This window comes from Oncorhynchus clarkii, chromosome 20 (genome assembly GCF_045791955.1).
Source record: "Oncorhynchus clarkii lewisi isolate Uvic-CL-2024 chromosome 20, UVic_Ocla_1.0, whole genome shotgun sequence".
NCBI classification, from domain to species: domain Eukaryota; kingdom Metazoa; phylum Chordata; class Actinopteri; order Salmoniformes; family Salmonidae; genus Oncorhynchus; species Oncorhynchus clarkii.
In genome coordinates this window covers 23,791,619-23,812,244 of record NC_092166.1, presented here as the reverse complement: position 1 = coordinate 23,812,244, position 20,626 = coordinate 23,791,619, and the positions used below count along the sequence as shown (strand labels likewise).

At 42.2% G+C, this 20,626-nt stretch overlaps 1 protein-coding gene across 2 annotated transcripts in view; it reads left to right on the top strand.

The window, feature by feature from the left end:
• LOC139377346 (catenin (cadherin-associated protein), delta 2b) overlaps positions 1-20,626 on the top strand; it is a 104,468-nt gene that overhangs the window by 19,912 nt on the left and 63,930 nt on the right. The window contains exons 1-2 of one of the 2 annotated variants that reach the window (XM_071120371.1): positions 4,406-4,487; positions 8,150-8,262. In XM_071120371.1, coding sequence (XP_070976472.1) covers positions 4,473-4,487; positions 8,150-8,262 — 128 coding nt within the window. In that variant the 5' untranslated portion in view covers positions 4,406-4,472. Of the gene's footprint in view, positions 1-4,405; positions 4,488-8,149; positions 8,263-20,626 lie in introns of those variants that run through there. The other variant, XM_071120370.1, reaches the window with a different exon arrangement.

The following is a 20,626-nucleotide window of genomic DNA, read 5'->3' as shown; positions in this document are numbered from 1 at the left end:
GCCAGTCAGCATGGAGCAGCCAGGGCCGCCAGTCAGCATGGAGCAGCCAGGGCCGCCAGTCAGCATGGAGCAGCCAGTCAGCATGGAGCAGCCAGGGCCGCCAGTCAGCATGGAGCAGCCAGGGCCGCCAGTCAGCATGGAGCAGCCAGTCAGCATGGAGCAGCCAGTCAGCATGGAGCAGCCAGAGCAGCCAGTCAGCATGGAGCAGCCAGAGCAGCCAGTCAGCATGGAGCAGCCAGAGCTGCCAGTCAGCATGGAGCAGCCAGTCAGCATGGAGCAGCCAGAGCTGCCAGTCAGCATGGAGCAGCCAGTCAGCATGGAGCAGACAGAGCTGCCAGTCGACCAGACTCTTCCAGAGCTGCCAGTCGACCAGACTCTTCCAGAGCTGCCAGTCGACCAGACTCTTCCAGAGCTGCCAGTCGACCAGACTCTTCCAGAGCTGCCAGTCGACCAGACTCTTCCAGATCTGCCAGTCGACCAGACTCTTCCAGATCTGCCAGTCGACCAGACTCTTCCAGATCTGCCAGTCGACCAGACTCTTCCAGATCTGCCAGTCGACCAGACTCTTCCAGATCTGCCAGTCGACCAGACTCTTCCAGATCTGCCAGTCGACCAGACTCTTCCAGATCTGCCAGTCGACCAGACTCTTCCAGATCTGCCAGTCGTCCAGATTCTCCCAGATCTGCCAGTCGTCCAGACTCTCTCAGATCTGCCAGTCGTCCAGATTCTCCCAGATCTGCCAGTCGACCAGATTCTCCCAGATCTGCTAGTCGACCAGATTCTCCCAGATCCGCCAGTCGACCAGATTCTCCCAGATCCGCCAGTCGACCAGATTCTCCCAGATCCGCCAGTCGATCAGATTCTCCCAGATCCGCCAGTCGACCAGATTCTCCCAGATCTGCTAGTCGACCAGGATCTGCTGAAACCGCCAGCCAGCCAGGTTCTGGTAGTTTCTACTACCTGCCTGGGCTTCCTCTCAGTGCTGAGCTTCTTCTCAGTGCTGAGCTTCCTCTCAGTGCTGAGCTACCTATCTGTCCCGAGTTACCTCTGTCCCGAGCTGTCCCTCTGTCCCATGTTATCGTTGTGGTGGGTAACCTATTTAGGGACGTTTAGGAGGGGGATTAAAACTGTCATGGAGTGGGGTCCACGTCCAGCGCCAGAGCCGCCACCGCGGACAGATGCCCACCCAGACCCTCCCCTATAGGTTCAGGTTTTGCGGCCGGAGTCCGCACCTTGGGGGGGGGGTACTGTCACGCCCTGACCATAGTTTACTTTGTATTTTCTATGTTTTGATTGGTCAGGGTGTGATCTGAGTGGGTATTCTATGTTTCATGTCTTGTTTGTCTATTTCTATGTTCAGCCTGATATGGTTCTCAGTCAGAGGCAGGTGTTCGTCATTGTCTCTGATTGGGAACCATATTTAGGTAGCCTGGGTTTCACTGTGTGTTTGTGGGTGATTGTTCCTGTCCTTAGTGTTAGTTTGCACCAGTTTAGGCTGTTTCGGTTTTCATTACGTTTATTATTTTGTAGTGTTTGTATTTAGATTCGTGTTGCTATAGTCACAATAAACATGGATCGCAATCTACACGCCGCATTTTGGTCCGACTCTCCTTCGCATCAAGAAAACCGTTACAATGACTGGGTTGTTATTGTTAGTGAGCTGACATATGGCTAGCTAATCAGTCATGCAGGGACTTAACTCAACCAATTGTATGTCAGATACTGCGTGTACAGGGTTTATCATTTCATAGTACTGTATTATAAGAAGGGATTTTAAAACGGATCAAAAATGTATTCAGTTTGAGTGTTTTGGGGAATAAGACAGGGATATGGAGTGCTCACATATTTCCATTTCCTGTGTTTCAGACTGCAAAGTGTTTAAGACAGTATTTTTTTGTCAGTTGACTCGAGGGGGATGAACGGTGAAAATTGAACTTGTGTGAATGTCTTGGCTCTGCACCTGGCTTGAATGAGTAAGTCAGACAACCATGACAGAGGTAGAAGGGCAGTTTGAGTGGCGTGGAGGCGTACAGTTGCTCTAGCAAATCAGAATGAAGCATTAGACAGATCTGAAATCTGAAAGCCAGCACTGCATTACTCAGCTGAGGAGTGGGTATACAGCAGTAGTGAAATGTTGTCTCAACAGGAGTATTTAAGCCAAGGATTTTAAAGCCTATAGGTTCCTAATTCATAATTCCTGCTTCAATAATTATCCTTTAATAGGGTACCTTGTTTCACTATATTTCATGTTTTGAGTTAGTTAAATATTGTTTGGTAGGACACCCTAGCTTCATACGAGTGTGGTATAGTTTGTGTAGGCCTACAGTAAGTGTTTTGAATAGATGAACTTCCAGAATCTTCTCCAGACAACCAATCCTGCACTCAGCTTATTCTGTTACAGGGTGTTCCTTGGTCTTGTACTCCTTAAGTTAACCTCTGTTTTTTTAGAAATGGGATTAAAAAAAACAAAATAACTTGAGGCATACCCAGGATGACATTTTGTAATCAAATTGTCTCCTCTGAAAAAGTTAAAATGTCAGTCTTGGTACCACAGGGCACAATTAGGCAATTATACTTGAGGACCACAGTTTCCTGAAGCTGCAAAATTCCCATCTTCTGTCCCCTAGTCATTTATTCTACCAACTAATAGGTTTAATAGTGTTTTCAGGAGTGTACTGTTTGCAAGCTATTGGGCATACATCTCCCTCTCCTTCTCCTTCTTGTCCTTGGTAATGGGCTGGAGGTATACTTGATTTTCTTGTAATGCAATTATCAGGCAAGGTTTTAATTGAACAGTCTGCCCATTTAAATTAGTTAATTATAGTATTTAGAGGGTATTTCTTCAGTTCTACCACACACACACACATTTGAAAATCTGAGTATTCTACACTGTTCCACAGTATGTAACTAAGAATTTGTTCTTAACTGACTTGCCTAGTTAAATTAAGGTTACATTTAAAATAACAATTATACGGAAATGTCCTGCTAACCAATTTAGCCATGTCTTAAAGTTCCCCAATACTTTCTATTTCAGTATCTGATTAAAGGGATAGTCCAAATTACAAAATTATATATTGGTTTCCTTACCCTGTAAGCAGTCTATGGACAAGGTATGACAGCAATCCATGCTTCGGTTTAGTTTCCCTGTCACAATGTTTTAAGATTTGTGGGATCAGGTTCAAATAACCTATAAGTGACTTTGTTGAGCTTCACAATCAATTTTAGATACTTTCGGAGGATTTGGACATGATGCGGAAAAATGCTAATATCGGTCCCATGACTTGAATGGGATTTCTGCCACAAATGCTAAAATATTAGCAATTGTATACAGTGACAGGGAAGCTAAACCAAAGCATGGATTTCTGTAATACCTTGTCCATAGACTGCTTACAGGGTAAGGTAATCAATATGTAATTTTGTCATTTGGGTGAACTATCCCTTTAAGTGTGGCTATTCAAATTTTGAACATGGTTTAGAATTGGTATACTGACCCAATGACTATTTAAATAAAGAAATTAGTTTGGGAGGAGATAACAAAGCTTCTCATATGCAAACCTAAGTTATTCACTCTATTCTCTCTCAACTGCCTTGAACTCTATCAGTTTTCATTTGAACAAAAGTACTTTCATTCAATACTTTTCTCAATCATATACCCAAATGTATTTTTCATACAGATTAGAAATAAACAGTGTTTAAAGTGGTGAGTAACAGGAAGCAAATTGTGACTGTCATCCCAAGCCTCTGTGGCCCTCTCTTCTCTCCCATGGCAGATCCTTGTGTGTCTTTTTTACCAAGCTATATTTAAACCGTGGCTGGCTATGACATGTATTGTGTACTACCTTCTAAGCAAGGCAGCCCAGCCCAAAGAGTGGCACTGAGGCAGAACAGTCACTGTCTCTCCCTGGAGAGCACAACTCAGAGCTATGGTCAGAAGAGAGGAGAGGGGAGAACAGGAAATGAGGGACAGAGGAAAGGAAAGAGGAGGCATTTTTGCTGCCTCAACCCCACAACACTTCCATATACATTCACAATCCTGCGAGTCTTTGGAGCTTTCCAATTAGCACCCCACTCTGTCCCCCCTCCCTCCCCATCCCTCCGTTCACCCTGCACCTCCCCACCTCCGCCCGCTACCCTCTCTCTGCTTTTTCAGCGGGGGGCACAGATGGTGTTGAGGAGAGGAGCAGTCAAAAGAGTGATTGGAGAGCAGCAGGATTTGGCAGGCAGACTGGTGGGAGGGTCCTTTTGTGATGCAATGTTGCATAAATAATGCCAAAGAGGTTCTAAATTCTCTGTTGCCATGGAGACCTTTGTGCCTGGCTGAACTCCTATTCTTCACTGCTTGGAGGCAGTCACTACTGGGCTTGCCATTTTCTCTAATGGAGTTTTCTCAATAAGGACAGAAGAACTTCTAGACATGTTGAGGATGGAGAAAAAAGTGGGATATTATGTGTGGTTGGTGCTTTCTCTGAAGTATGGTCCATGTGAAGGTATGGCTTTGTTAACTTAAATTCCAATAGTATTTTATTATTATACTTTTGGCAGTAACAGGTGTTTGGTTGTTATGCTACATTTGGAGGGAATAGTAAGGTCAGTGATTTTGTTGTTTGGAACTGATGGATTTCTGTCATTTTGCTACCAGATATAACTAAAAAAAAGGACTTAAACTTTGCTGGCTCATTTAAACTTTTTGTTACTTCTATCCAAATATATAGCCTACTGCATCTTATCAGCACAAATTTAGTTGTTTATAAAGTTAAGATAACTAGGCCAGACAATAGCAACAGTTTACAGTTGCTTGCATGTACACAGTTATGTAAATTAAACTATTATACCAACAGAAGTACATTGAAATGCACATCTACTGACACTTGTAGCTCTTTGATGCTATAGCTCAGTCGGTTTAAAAAGAGTTGGATGGATCCTTCTTCATCCAGTTCAGTGGGATGTTTCTGTGGACCTTATATTCTGGTCTCTTGCCCGAAATAGCAGGTGATACATTTTGTAGCAGACTTTGAATAAACTGCTCTAGGGAGAGTGTTTGACCTTGTGGGCACTGGACTCATTTCAGCATTGTCACAAAAAAAGTGGACAGTTTGTATTGACTGGAGTTGCCTGAGACTAAGGGCGTTTTCACATATGAAATTCGGTACCCTGGTTCGGTTTCCTGGAGCTTTTGTGAGAATTTGACAGAATAAATTTTTGCTTTCGCAAGACCTGAAAATATCAATTTCAGGGTGCGATAAGCAAGACGCACATTCTACGTGATGTTAGCAAGCTAGCTTGTTTGCAATGGGCAAAAAAAGTTCCACACGACTCGCGCTGCCGTGTCACAAAAACTAGTCCTCTGGTCCTGGATCTTGGACCCATTACTCACGCAGGTCCAGGATTAATTTCAGTCAGGGTTCATTTGCGTTTCACACATGCTTTATAGCACGGATCAGGGTACCAAACGCTCCAGAATCCGGATCATAAGGGGATATGTGAAAGCACCCTAAATGAGACTGGCTGCTCAGATTTAAGGTTGGGCGGTATCCAGATGTTCATACCGTCATACCGTTTCTGTACCATACCAGGGTGTACGGTATTACCGGAAGTGCACACAGAGGGCGCAATTATTATTTATTTTACGCACAAAACAAGGGACAATAGGGATCTTGATCCAGGAAGGGATTGAATGTCTCTGCTGTAACCAAGAAGCTTGATCTTGACATCTAGCCACTTAGCTAACAAGTTAGCAAATCAAATGCATAGCTGGAGCCCTGAGCTTGATATTATTTATTTGACACATCTTAGATTTCTTATAGTTATAAGCAGTGGTGAATCACACTGCGAAGGTGCTGATTTGTGATTTTGTTTGGCAACTGTAGTTTGGTCCAATGTGGCTCATGGTCCAGTGTGGCTCAGTTGGTAGAGCATGGTGCTTGCAACGGTAGGGTTTTGGGTATGGTTCCCAAGGGGGACCAGTATGAAAATGTTTGAACTCACTACTGGAAGTCATTTTATATAAGAGTGTCTGCCTAATCTACCATTGACATCAACACAAATTATTACACTCTTGGAAAAAAAGGTTCCAAAAGGTTTCTGTGGCTGTCCCAATTGGAGAACCCTTTTTGTTCCGGGTAGAACCCTTTTCAAATCAAATCAAACTGTGTCACATGCGCTGAATACAACAAGTGTAGATCTTACCGTGAAATGCTTACTTACAAGCCCTTAACCAACAGTGCAGTTCAAGAATAGTTAAAGAAATATTTATCAAATAAACTAAAGTAAAATATAAATAAAAAATGTACACAATAAAATAGCAATAACAAGGCTATATACAAGGAGTACCGGTACCGAGTCAATGTGCGTGGGTACAGGTTAGTCAAGGTAATTTGTACATGTAGGTAGGGGTGAAGTGACTATGCATAGATAATAAACAGCAAGTAGCAGCAGTGTACAAAACAAATGGAGGGGGTGTGTCAATGTAAATAGTCTGGTGGCGATTTGATTATTTTTCAGCAGTCTAATGGCTTGGGGGTAGAAGCTGTTAAGGAGCCTTTTGGTCCTAGACTTGGCGCTCCGGTACCGCTTGACAGTCTATGACTTGGGTGACTGGAGTCTCTGACAATTTTGGGGGGCTTTCCTCTGCCACCATGCGGTGTCCGAGGAAAAGGGTTCTACATGGAACCAAAAAAGGGTTCTTCAAAGGGTCCTCCTATGGGGACAGCTGAAGAACCATTTTTGGTTCTAGAGAGCACCTTTTTTCTATGAGTGTTGTTTTCATCTCCAAATGTGAATATACAGTGGGGTCTGAAATGATTGACAGCCTTGATAAAGATGAGCAAAAATGACTGAATAAACTAGATAAAATATAGCTCAGTATTTGAGTTATGCTCCAAATAACTGGGAAATTATATTATTTCAATATAATTGCTCAAAGAAAGAGATGGTTGTTTAAGAAGCAATACTTTTTTTTCTCTAAAAAAGGTAGTGTCAAAATTATTGACACCTCTGTTTTCACTACCTCACCTTGTGAGGATAACGGCACTGAGCCTTTTTCTAAAATGTTTTATGAGATTGGGGAACACATTGGGAGGGATCTTAGATCATTCCTACATACATAATCTTTCCAGATCCTTGATATCCTTCGTCTGAGCTTATGGACTGCCCTGTTCAATTCAAACCACAGGTTTTCAATGGGTTTCAAGTCCGGAGACTGAGATGGTCATTGCAAATGTGAACGTCTGGAGTTTGCTAAACGGCATTGACACTTGGATTGGAACCGGTGCTTTGGTCAGATGGCATGAAACACCGGTGGTGAGTTTGGCGTCAAAATGAGAATGCATAAGCAGAAAATAACTCCATACCTTCTGTAAAATATGGTGGTGAATCTAATGTTATGGGGCTATTTTGTTTCCACTGGTCCTGTGGCCCTTGTTAAGGTCAATGGCATCACAAACTTTACCCAGTACCAGGACATTTTAGCCAAAAACTTGGTTGCCTCTACCTGGAGGCTGAAACTCGGTTGTAAGTGGATATTACAGCAAGACAATAACCCCAAGCACACATCAAAATCCACAAAGAAATGGTTCATTGGCCACAAAATCTATATTTTGCAATGGCCATCTCAGTCTCTGGATTCGAAACCCATTGAAAACCTGTAGTTTGAATTGAATAGGGCCGTCTATAAGCGCAGACAAAGAATATCAAGGATCTGCAAAGATTTTGTATGGAGGAATGGTCTAAGATCCTCCTAATGTGTTCTCCAATCTCATAAAACATTTTAGAGAAAGGCTCAGTGCCGTTATCCTCACAAGGTAAGGTATTGAAAACACAGGTGGCAATTATTATTTTGACACCTACCTTTTAGAGAAAAAAAGTACATTACTTGTTCAACAAAATCTCTTTCTTTGAGCAATTGTATTAATATAAAATAATATATATTTTTAAAACAATATAGCTAATTATTTGAATTATTTATGCTATACAGTAATTTTAGCTCATCTTCCTCAAGGGTGTCAATAATTTTGGACCCCACTGTATATCGAAACATTTGAATTGTCAATCTTCTTAAGCATAATTGCATGAATACATACAGTAAGCTAGATCTTATGTAGCACAATACAGGTATGCTTACTGACAATCACATTTTCATGTCTTTCGACAGGAGCTGCAATTTGAACGGCTGACTCGAGAGCTGGAAGCTGAACGGCAGATTGTCGCCACCCAACTGGAGCGATGCAAGCTAGGATCTGAGACCGGCAGCATGAGTAGCATCAGGTGTGTTCAGTAGAGTGGCGCCACATGCTCTCTCTTTCCCTCCCTTCCTCTCTCTGCTTTCTTTTACTCCTCTGTGATGCCATCCTGTTTCCCCATCCTCCCCAGCCCCTCCCCTACCTGTTTTCATCAGGTGTGTTCAGTGGAGTGGTGCTACCTCCCAGACCCCCTACCTGTCTCTTTCATTAGGTGTGCTCAGTGGGATGAATAAACTATTTTGTAGCTTTTCCATCAGAGACAGACAGTCCTTGGAACAATATGGGGGTCAGTCAGCAAGGTTGCTGAAAATCTGGGTGGAGATATAGAATTAACAGCCAGGTTTTGTGGTTTTAGTGAGGTTCACGTTGGAGAAAAGATAACACGTTCATGTTGTTTTACCCCTACATCCCCCAATATCACATCTTTCCAATCTCAAAACAGAACAGACACATTAAGAAACACGCCTGGCTGTCTGGCACATAATAGCAATAATAGCCTAGTATGGCATCAAGGGGCCAACACAACAGAATATTCTGTGTCTCTTTTGTATACATACTTTAACCCAGAAGGGATTTCATCCACAAACTAATTAGTCATCCTTTTATTGTAATTCTCAATTCAATTTACGACAAACAATGAGCTAGAAGCTCGTTCTGATTTTCAATTAACCATTTGACCTCTTAAGCACTAAACTCTGTCTCTCTCGCCGTGGAATCCTTTTGAATAGAATCTGCAGAGGAAAATGTTGTGTGGGATTTATGAAAGTCTGTCTAATCAGACAACCAATGGAATGCTCTAACTTGATTGGATGTTCAGTAATAATCGTGTTGTGTGTGTGTGTGTATTGTGCAACATTTTTCTGGTGGAGACTCATCTTTGTGGGGTCACTATGAACCATTTAGGCTGATTATACCAAAGTATTCCCAATCAAAAACGATTAAACTGCTCCGGTTTATGGTAAAACCCTGTCATAACATTAAATGGACCACTTCTTAGCAAACATGTTGATTCACCATTGTAGTAACCCAGCATTTCCATAACAACACTTATCCCCAAACTAGTAATAGTGACGTCAGTGTGTTCTGGGGTTGAAAGACCTTAAGAGTTGCTAATGACTCGCCTACTCCCCCCTTAATACGTCAGGTCAAATGTCTGGGGTGGCATATGTTACCTTATCCGTTAACTCAAACTAAGAGGATCATCCACCTGCAGAGCCAAAGAAACAGATTCTCATCCACAGTATTAATACACCAAACTTCTTGCTGTTGCTGGATCTGAAGACTTCTCAGTGAGATTCACAGGACTCACATTGTTAGTTGACCAACTTGGGTTGAGTAAGGCACATGACATTGTATTCTGTCAAAACAGGACCCTAATTTGTCCCAATAGTGTCTCAATGTGTGGTTAGTGTCCATTTACTGAGGAGCCAGTGTGTTTGCGTCTTTGTTTGCGTGTGCAGTGGGTCTATTTCCTTATTTCCCATGATGCTTGGTCCAGACACATCACTTTTATCACTGTTTTCCATCCGCAGTCAATCCATTATAGGCTAGCTCCTACCCACAGATAATCTTTAATCAAGACTTCCAAAAACATCAGATTCCTTAACCCCTAGTTTCCCAGTCAGGCATTGATTACAGTTGACTGAAATATTGGTTGATTGACTGACCTTGAAACAAGACCCATTTGAAAGGGGGAAGTTTTTAAAGGGCCCGTGTCAAGATTCCATCATGACAGCTCATCCTCCTCTCAGACTTTTAAAGGGAACATTACATAATTAGGTTGCTGTTAAACATTCTGATTGGTTTCATCCTTCCAAGTAAAAGTCCCAATACGACATATCACTTCATATTTTGGGAGAAATGTAGATATTTTATATTTGACCGAAGTCAAGAGAAGAACTAGAATAGCACCGGAGGGGATGACTGACTGCAAACCAATTGTGCTATTTTGTTTTTTCGCATTGTTTGTAACTTAGTTTGTACACAATGTTTCTGCTACCGTCTCTTATGACCGTAAAGAGCTTCTGGATATCAGAACAGCAATTTACCACCTCATACTGGACAAAGATTTTTTCTTAATGAGTCTGACGCCAAGGATATACTGTTACTCCCGGCCAGGCCCAAATCCCCATGATTCGCATGAAGAAAAGACGGAGATACAGGGGGCGCAGATCCAGGTGCCTTCTGAGAATTCGTCAGCGTGTGGGTAACCCGCCTCTACCATCCGTTCCATTGGCCAACGTGCAATCACTGGAGAATAAACTGGATGAGCTCAGTTCGAGCCTATCCTACCAACAGGACATTAAAAACTGTAATATCGTATGTTTCACAGATTCGTGGCTGAACGATGACACAGCTAATATACAGTTGGCTCGGTATTCCGTGCATCGGCAAGACAGAACAGCTACCTCTGGTAAGACGAGGGGTGCTGATGTGTATCTACTTATCAATAACAGCTGGTGCGTGATGTCTAATGTTATGAAAGTCTCAAGGTATTACCCCCCCCCCCCCGTGAGTTAGAGTAGCTGTAGACCACACCGTCTACAAGAAAGCTTTTATCTGTATTTTTTGCAGCTGTCTATTTACCACCACAAACCGATACTGGCACTAAGATCACACTCAATGAGCTGTATAAGGCCATAATCAAACAAGAACTTGCTCATCCAGAAGTGGTGCTCCTAGTGGCCGGGGACTTTAATGCATAACTAGAGGGAAGAAAAAATAAATAATTAAAAATAATTAAAAAATTAAACTCTTGACCACCTTTATTTACTCCACACACTCCCTCGCCCTGCATTAGGCAAATCTGATCATAATTATGTCCTCCTGATTCCAGCTTACAAGCAAAAAACGAAAGTAGGAAGTACCATGATGTGCTTTGAAAGGCTGGTCATGGCTCACATCAACACCATCATCCTGGAAATCCTAGACCCATTCCAATTTGCACACCGCCCCAACAGATCCACAGATGACTCAATTGCAATTCACACTGCCCTTTCCCACCTGGACAAAAGGAACACATATGTGAGAATACTGTTCATTGACTACAGCTCAATGTTCAACACCATAATGCCCACAAAGCTCATCACCCTGGGAATAAACACCTCCCTCTGCAAATGGATCCTGGACGGGTAAGGGTAGGCAACAACACATCTGCCACGCTGATTCTCAACACGAGGGCCCCTCAGTGGTGTGTGCTTAGTCCCCTCCTGTACGCCATGTTCACCCACAACCATCATATTCCAGTTTTTTATTTAAAAACATTTGCAAACGTTTCTGAAAACCAGTTTTTGCTTTGTAAATATGGGCTATTGTGTGCAGATTGGGGGGGGGGACTATTTAGTACATTTTAGAATAAGACTAACGTAACAAAATGTGGAAAAAATAAAGGGGTCTGAATACTTTTCGAATGCACTGTATCTAACCACTAGCAGTCTTGAAACACATCACTTATTAGCAGTACAGCATTTCTTGTATTGTTAAACAAAATCATGATAAACCTTTACCATTGTAGTAGACATTGAACATCTATAACCAAACAAGCTAAAACTGTGTTGTTGGCCGATGGTAGCCATAGCTAGCCACATGCTAACCTGAGTGCTAACGTTACTAGCAGCAGTAACAGTAAATCCAGGTATGGTTAACAAACATTGGCTACCATGATATCCTGCAAGTTATTGACCAATAAAGATCAGGCAGTTAAGCAAAAACAAAGACATACTTTGAAATAAACAATGACATTAATCCTATTGGTATTTGACCATTAATTTCTGCAAACGTGCATGGTTGCAGGAGTTTTTTTCTAGCTTGCTTGCTTATTTCACCCCCAAACACCATGCTTGATCCGAGTTGGCCAGTTTGTTTTGCATGGCCCGGTGAACTTAGATAGTTGGCTATCATCTACTAGCAAAATAACATGACAAAACACTTTGGGCACTTTACTACCTACTTACCCGATTCACCTCCATCACCAGCAGAGTGTTGCTTTATTGACGTCAAAGCCGCAATATATTGGTATGAGTTTTTGATTAATGTATTTCAAATTGCAAAAATAGAAGTTCATATTTTATAAACTTTTGCATACTGTTTAGATGAAATATAATCAATCTAAGTTGTTAGAGTTGTGGAATATATATTGTGCAACCTTTCTTTTAAGACAGTTTGTTTTCAAGTCTTTGAAATGGATAGTTGAGGGCAGAAAGGTTTGATGTGAAAGGCATAGGATGGAAATGTATTTTCTTGCTTACTCAGTGTTGTATGAAGCTTGAAGGACATTCCCTGCTCCTCCTCCGCCGCTATCTGAACCTGAGTGTGGTGCCCCTGGGGTAACTGAATGTCACAGTGAAGGTTAGGGTGGGGGTGATGATTAGGCCAATAATGGAGGAGCCGTTCTCTCCTCTGACAGACAGGAGATCTCATCCCACTGATCAGTTACTCATAGAAGACTACACCACACCAGACCAGACCATATGGGTTAGCAAATAGAGAATCCAATATTGGATTCTACTGGTCAATATCTATGTCTTCTGTTTTACAGGACCTGAGGTGGTGTCTGTGAGCGACCAATCATGCATGTGATCTGATGATTGGTTTCTTATTCAACATTTATGAATCCGATGTTGCACCAGTTTTTTTGTAATTGAAAAAAAACTAAATGCCAGAGGAACTCTGTCACTGAACCTGAAAGCACAGTGAAACAATTGCCTGTGGTCATCTTCTGTATGCTTAATATATGCACACTACAGATTGCTATAGTGATGGGAGGGGACCATCGATACAGTTATTAGATCTATATTTGACTCCAAGTATTAATTAGTAAAAATATATACAGTGAATTCGGAAAGTATTCAGATCCTTTCCCTTTTTGTTATGTTACAGCCTTATTCTAAAATGTATTAAATAAATAAAAAGTCCTCAATCTACACACAATGCCCCATAATGACAAAGTGAAAACAGGTTTTTAGAAATGTATGCAAATGTATTAAAAAAACAGAAATACTTTACTTACATAAGTATTCAGACCTTTTGCTATGAGACTCGAAATTGAGCTTAAGTGCATCCTGTTTCCATTGAGCATCCTTGACATGTTTCTACAACTTGATTGGAGTCCACCTGTGGTACATTCAATTGATTGGACATGATTTGGAAAGGCACACACCGGTCTATATAAGGTCCCACAGTTGACAGTGCATGTCAGAGCAAAAACCAAGCCATGAGCTCGAAGGAATTGTCTGTAGAGCTCCGAGACAGGATTGTGTCGAGGCACAGATCTGTGGAAGGGTACCAAAACATTTCTTCAGCATTGAAGTTCCCCAAGAACACAGTGGACTCAATCATTCTTAAATGGAAGAAGTTTGGAACCACCAAGACTCTTCCTAGAGCTGGCCACTCGGCCAAACTGAGTAATCGGGGGAGAAGGGAGGTGACCAAGAACCCGAGGCTCACTGGCAGTGCTCTAAGGTTTCTCTGTGGAGATTGGAGAACATTCCAGACGGACAACCATCTCTGCAGCACTCTACCAACCAGGCCTTTATGGTAGAGTGGACAGACGGAAGCCACTCCTCAGTAAAAGGCACGAGAAAGCCTGCTTGGAGTTTGCCAAAAGGCACCTAAAGGACTCTCAGACCATGAGAAATAAGATTCTCTGATCTGATGAAACCAAGATTGAACTCTTTGGACTGAATGCCAAGCGTCACGTCTGGAGGAAACCTGGCACCATCCCTACGGTGAAGCATGGTGGTGGCAGCATCGTGCTGTTGAGATTTTTCAGCGGCACGGAATGGGAGACTAGTCAGGATCGAGGGAAAGATGAACAGAGCAAAGTACAGAGAGATCCTTAATGAAAACCTGCTTCAGAGCGCTCAGGACCTCAGACTGGGGCGAATGTTCACCTTCAAACAGGACAATGACTAAGCACACAGCCAAGACAATGCAGGAGTGACTTCGGGACAAGTCTCTGAATGTCCTTGAGTAGACCAGCCAGAGCCTGGACTTAAACCCGATCAAACATCTCTGGAGAATCCTGAAAATAGTTGTACAGTGACGCTCCCCATCCAACCTGACAGAGCTTGAGAGGATCTGCAGAGAAGAAGGGCAGAAACCCCCCAAATACAGGTGTGCCAAGCTTGTAGCGTCATACACAAGAAGATTCTAGGCTGTAATCGCTTTCAAAGGTGATTCAACAAAGTACTGAGTAAATGGTCTGAATACTTATGTAAATGTTATATATATACATATATTTTTTTTAAATTATATTCTAAAAACCTGCTTTTGCTTTGTCATTATGGGGTATTGTGTATAGATTGATGAGGGGAATTAAAACCGGTCTGAATACTTTCTGAATGCACTGTGTGTGTGTATATATATATATATATATATATATATATATATATATATATATATTTTTTTTAAATATATTTTATGCTACTGTAGGTAGCGTTAGCTAGCACTTATCGGCTATACCTGAGCCAAACCTCCGGTCTTTTTAATCCTATAGCTTGTTCTCCATCTTCTTTTTAAATAGTGAGCCAACATGTTTTCAGCACTTTTCACCTTGACTGATGAAAAACGTGTTTTCTCATGCTCTCCTCTCTGCAGCTGACATTTCAAAAAAAATAAAATTTGTTTACCTTTATTTAACTAGGCAAGTCAATTAAGAACAAATTCTTATTTTCAATGACAGCCTAGGAACAGTGGGTTAACTGCCTTGTTCAGGGGCAGAACGACAGATTTTTTTTACCTTGTCAGCTCGGGGATTCGATCTTGCAACCTTTCGGTTACTAGTCTAATGCTCTAACCAATGCCCCAATAGTGAGCAATATCCTTGGAACATCAAATCGCAATACATATCGTATCGGCACCTAAGTATCGTGATAATATTGAGGTCCCAGCCCTAGAGTGCTACATTTAATAATGTGTCCTACATATTTTGCATCGCATCCACTTCAATGAGTAAAATAGACAATTCCTGAGATACTTTTTGAAAAACAGCTCTGCCATTCTATCACACACACACCTATTTTCCCCCGTAATTTGCCTCAGCAGAAATTAGACATGGTTAGACTGTTCCCTGGGGCTAAGTCTGGTCTAGTTTATTGCCGTGGCTATGTTTGTTCTGATCTTCAGATCTTCAAGTAGTCATTGTTTTGGCAGTCTGAATCCTTGTTGATAGGGCTGCAGCCTGCTTATCTAATAGTCTAACAGGGGCTCCTGTAGGCAGAGCCCAGGTGGTTCTGTGCTCCATTCAGGCCAGAGCGAGCCACTTCCCAGGGCGTGGGTTTGTCTACCTCCTAAATGCTGTTTGTTGGGCACAGCGAGAGCGTATTAAGCGGAAGCTGCCAGCTTAGTCTCTCCTAGTCTCCTGTGGCTTTAGCAAATACTGTAGTATGAAATGCAAATGGCACCATATTCACTTTATAGTGCACTACTTTGGACCAGAGGCCTATGGTAGTGCACTATAGGGAATAGGGTGCCATTTGAGACTATACCACTGAGGAAAGGGTGAGAGACATTATGGTGCATGTGTGGTATTGTGCTCTTTGTTGCTTTCAATGTCATCATGTTGGAATTTCGATAACTGACACGGTTTGATAGACATTTTTTTTTAAAACTGGGATTGAGATCATGAAATGCAGCATGTTTGACAGCAGTTTCAGAATCGACATAACAGTAAGAAAAGGCAAGTTATATTGCCACAATATATCTATTGTTCTGCATCAGATTGCAGATTGATTGTGCACTTGGTATATTCAAAATCCTGTATGAAATACTGGGCTGTTGTATTGTCTTACATTTAAAAGTAAAAATATGTAAGGACATTTGAAGGTCCCCCCTCCTGTTAAATAGCATCAAATGAAATTGTATTATGTGTCTTCTAAATGCCATGCTCACAATGTACTGGCATCTTTCTGCTCTGATGAAACATTGCTCGATTTTATTAAAGGGCATCCAAAAGGCAATGGCTTTGAATTGTGAATACAGTTCAGGTGAATGGACTGTATTATATTTTCATTCAAACATGAAGAAAAAAAAGTTCACATGACATTACATCAAAGGACTGCACTGTGTCAACAATCACACTGTGATCAATTTCACTTCATATCCTCATATTTCCACAGTCTCGACAATGGATGCTACTCACCCCTACTACCTCAATATCTCTCTTTCTGTCACTTTCTCTCTCTCGAACTTCCCTACTCTCTCTCCATTCATTGACTCCGTTTATTCTCCTAACAAAGCCGTCACCTGCATTCTAAATGACAGCATCCGGTACCATCCGTAAGGTCTTCCTTATTGATCTAAACAAGTGACAAGGTTAAAGACTTATTGCACTTGAAGGCAATGGAATGGATGCCTGGTGTAATAAGCCTTTTAAACCTCCCTCCTTGCTCCCCCTCTTCCCTCCCCGTCTGCTGTGTACCCTGGAGTGCCTCAGACAGACCCTGTCTGATTGTAAAGAATATTAAGCTTATTAAGGGTGTCTGGGCAACTGAATGACTCATACTAACTGCCTTCCCTGTACAGTATAGGAAGACAGGGCACAATGATTCGCCGGCCAATCCGTTGTGCCTAAGCAGTGATAAAAGCTTCCAAGCTGATGGTCAAGGCTCTGGCTTAATAAATCTGTCTTAACTCTGTAGACTTGAGCCTGGCCTTACCGACTGAAATACTCTAGATCCAGCTTCCAGCGGAACATTACACTTAACCCTGAGACTAGAACAGTCAGTTTGACAGGCCAGCTGGATCTGACAAACATAAGACAGAAAGAGAAGGTGTTGGATTTGGTGATTGTTTTTCCCATATAAACTTACAATTCCACATGAAAGGGAGATTATCACGCGAAAGTTATTAATAATGTAAAACCTCACATTTCACATGTGAAACTGTAATTCACGAGGTGATTTAAAAAAAAAAATCTCCTCACATGTGGAAAGATGGTGTTTACATGTGAACTCTACATTTAATACATGTGAAAATATGGTTACACGTGAAATTTAAATTAATGTGAAAACAGCTATTTCACATTTGAAACTGCAAATTTGATATGTTGTTTGGGTGCACTGAATTAGAATGGAAAGTGTGGTCGAGACACTGCCATCTTGGATCTGATTCTCTCACTGAGCCATCCTAAATATATCTCTGGATATCTGCCACTCAATAATATAGCCTGGCCTGCGCTCATCACAACTGATAACGAATATGGCAGAGATCTCTTAATGAAGCAAAGAACTCCAGTTCAAAACCATTTCACAGCTTAGCCTCCATCTGTGTGTCTGCCAGAGACTGTTCCTCTCTGCCCGGGTACCAGTGGTCTGTCTCTATCACACCCAGAGCCAGCCAAGTGGAAGGGTGGTGACTCAGTAGGATGAGCCTGCAACAGAGCTAATCTCATGGTGAGAACCAACATGGCTCCTCTCGTCTGATTCAGTCTCATTTATTTTTGGACCATTATAACAAAGTGGGTCCAATTTGGCAGGATATTAATTCAATTTCCCCAATTTAAAAGGTTCACCAGAGACAACTTGGTCAGACCTCCTAGTATTTGTCATACAGGGCCTCTAATCAGCATAATCATTGAGAATTATCAAATCAAATCAAATTTATTTATATAGCCCTTCGTACATCAGCTGATATCTCAAAGTGCTGTACAGAAACCCAGCCTAAAACCCCAAACAGCAAGCAATGCAGGTGTAGAAGCACGGTGGCTAGGAAAAACTCCCTAGAAAGGCCAACACCTAGGAAGAAACCTAGAGAGGAACCAGGCTATGTGGGGTGGCCAGTCCTCTTCTGGCTGTGCCGGGTGGAGATTATAACAGAACATGGTCAAGATGTTCAAATGTTCATAAATGACCAGCATGGTCGAATAATAATAAGGCAGAACAGTTGAAACTGGAGCAGCAGCACAGTCAGGTGGACTGGGGACAGCAAGGAGTCATCATGTCAGGTATTCCTGGGGCATGGTCCTAGGGCTCAGGTCCTCCGAGAGAGAGAAAGAAAGAGAGAATTAGAGAGAGCATATGTGGGATGGCCAGTCCTCTTCTGGCTGTGCCGGGTGGAGATTATAACAGAACATGGCCAAGATGTTCAAATGTTCATAAATGACCAGCATGGTCGAATAATAATAAGGCAGAACAGTTGAAACTGGAGCAGCAGCACGGCCAGGTGGACTGGTGACAGCAAGGAGTCATCATGTCAGGTAGTCCTGGGGCATGGTCCTAGGGCTCAGGTCCTCCGAGAGAGAGAAAGAGAGAATTAGAGAACGCACACTTAAAATTCACACAGGACACCGAATAGGACAGGAGAAGTACTCCAGATATAACAAACTGACCCTAGCCCCCCGACACATAAACTACTGCAGCATAAATACTGGAGGCTGAGACAGGAGGGGTCAGGAGACACTGTGGCCCCATCCGAGGACACCCCCGGACAGGGCCAAACAGGAATTATAAATGGCGGTGCCTGGTGTATGTAATATAGACACATAGGCAGAGTTCTCAGGTCTCAAAACTAATTGGCCAGAGGGACCTGGGCGTGCTGACAGTTACAGTAGGTGTCTTCAGTGCTAACATTCGGATAATAGAAACCTCCTCAACCTGACAGTGAAATCAAACAGCAGGAACCCAGATAGGTCCCTAACAAAGGGAAATGTGACTTATTCAAACTAATTAAGGAAGACCAATTGCAGAAATCCAATTTTAGTGAGTGTGGAGAAGAAAGAAAATAGTCAAACTTCCACAGTGGAAGCTTAGGTTTTGCACACCAATATGCTATATCCAAAAACGTCTAATGCCTAAGATAGACCTGCGTGTTTTTGAGCCATGGCCGAGGTTACTGAAGCATCTAGGTTGTTACCATCAACATGGTAAATCCTGGACTATGAGCTTTATAAAACCTATTATAGACCCAGTCGGTATTAGATAGAACGTCACGACCCTGTGGGGAAAACAACCTGTGGTTACCTAGGTTACCCCATTGGCTCACAGCAAAATGTGACCTTTTTTCAAACACAATTTTCTTGTTGTCTGCTTGTTTTAGTGAATTACAAAACAACGACATTTAAGAAAAGTACAACATGTCTAAAGATTAGTTTCCAACATTGCCTGCTCCCTAGCGTTCTCACTACTTAGAAACAATGTAGGGCTTACCTCATGCCCCTTTTCATGACGATGCTAGCAGCCACTTGAGTGCTAGCTAGTTACCGACCAGAACATTAAGCTAGCCAAGACCAAAAACACAAAGAAACAGACCGTACAGCTAAGTAGTGAGTGGAGTTACAAACGGAATGTCTTACCTGTGATGAAATGTTTCCCACACACGTAGCTACGTGTAGCCTACTTGGACACTGCATCCCCACATTTCCCACACCGAATAGCCTGAAGCCACAGGGCTTTTCTCCCAGGCCCGTGGGAGGTTTGAGAACCGTTGGACGGATTTCTGATCTGGCTACATGTACATTGAACAACACAGCAGCTTTTTGACATGTTTAGTTATTTCTGTATGATTAAAAAAAATATATGAAGACGTTCCATTGGGGATCAATATGGGAAAGAATGTTTGTTTTCTCCCATTTGTGGGCGTGGTCGAGTGGAGTTCCTTCGGCAAGGAGACCCACAGCTCCGCTAAAACCATTGACAACTGCTGTTTTCAAGGGATTGTTAAATACATTGCAACCATTTAGTTGTAATACCGTCACCTTGAAGTGCAGTCACACCTACACATTTTCGATTATTCCATGCAAAACAATTGTGCACATTTAGCTCTATCAACAGTTATGCAGCAAGTAAATGCATGCTTTTGATGATGTCATTTCAGATAGGTAGGGTAGCCTCACGATATCTCTCAATATTGGCCACCATTAATTGGATATTTGAGTGATATAAAAGTGAACTATACCTGACAAGTATGAATGGTTTAGGTTCATTTCCCATCTTTTGTGGGCTCTGCCTGTCAAGCAGGAGAAGGGCACATTTGCCGTTGTACTGTTAGCTGATAATGTTTACTTTCCAAGCAACCGGTAAAAACTTGGCTAAACATAGTGGTAGGTAGTCCTAATGTATGTTTTTCTCCAACCAATGTGGGTCTACTTAGTGAAGTTATAGCTAACATGATCACCCTTTCAACATTGTTTTTAAGAGTGTTTAATTACGATTGCTGCTGATAGACATGATATAGGCTACATTGGTTGATGGACCACTTCAAATTGTCTAGCTAGTTCATAACAGATCACGATTTCAAGGGATAAACTAGATGACTATATAAAAATATTGTTTGATTTTCTTGCCATCTATAGTGGTGATGACAGTAGTCTGGCTGACAACTTTACCAGGACGAGGATTTACCGATGTCAAGCTCTTTCCAAAAGCCTAATCTCTGATGAAGTAAGCTAAATC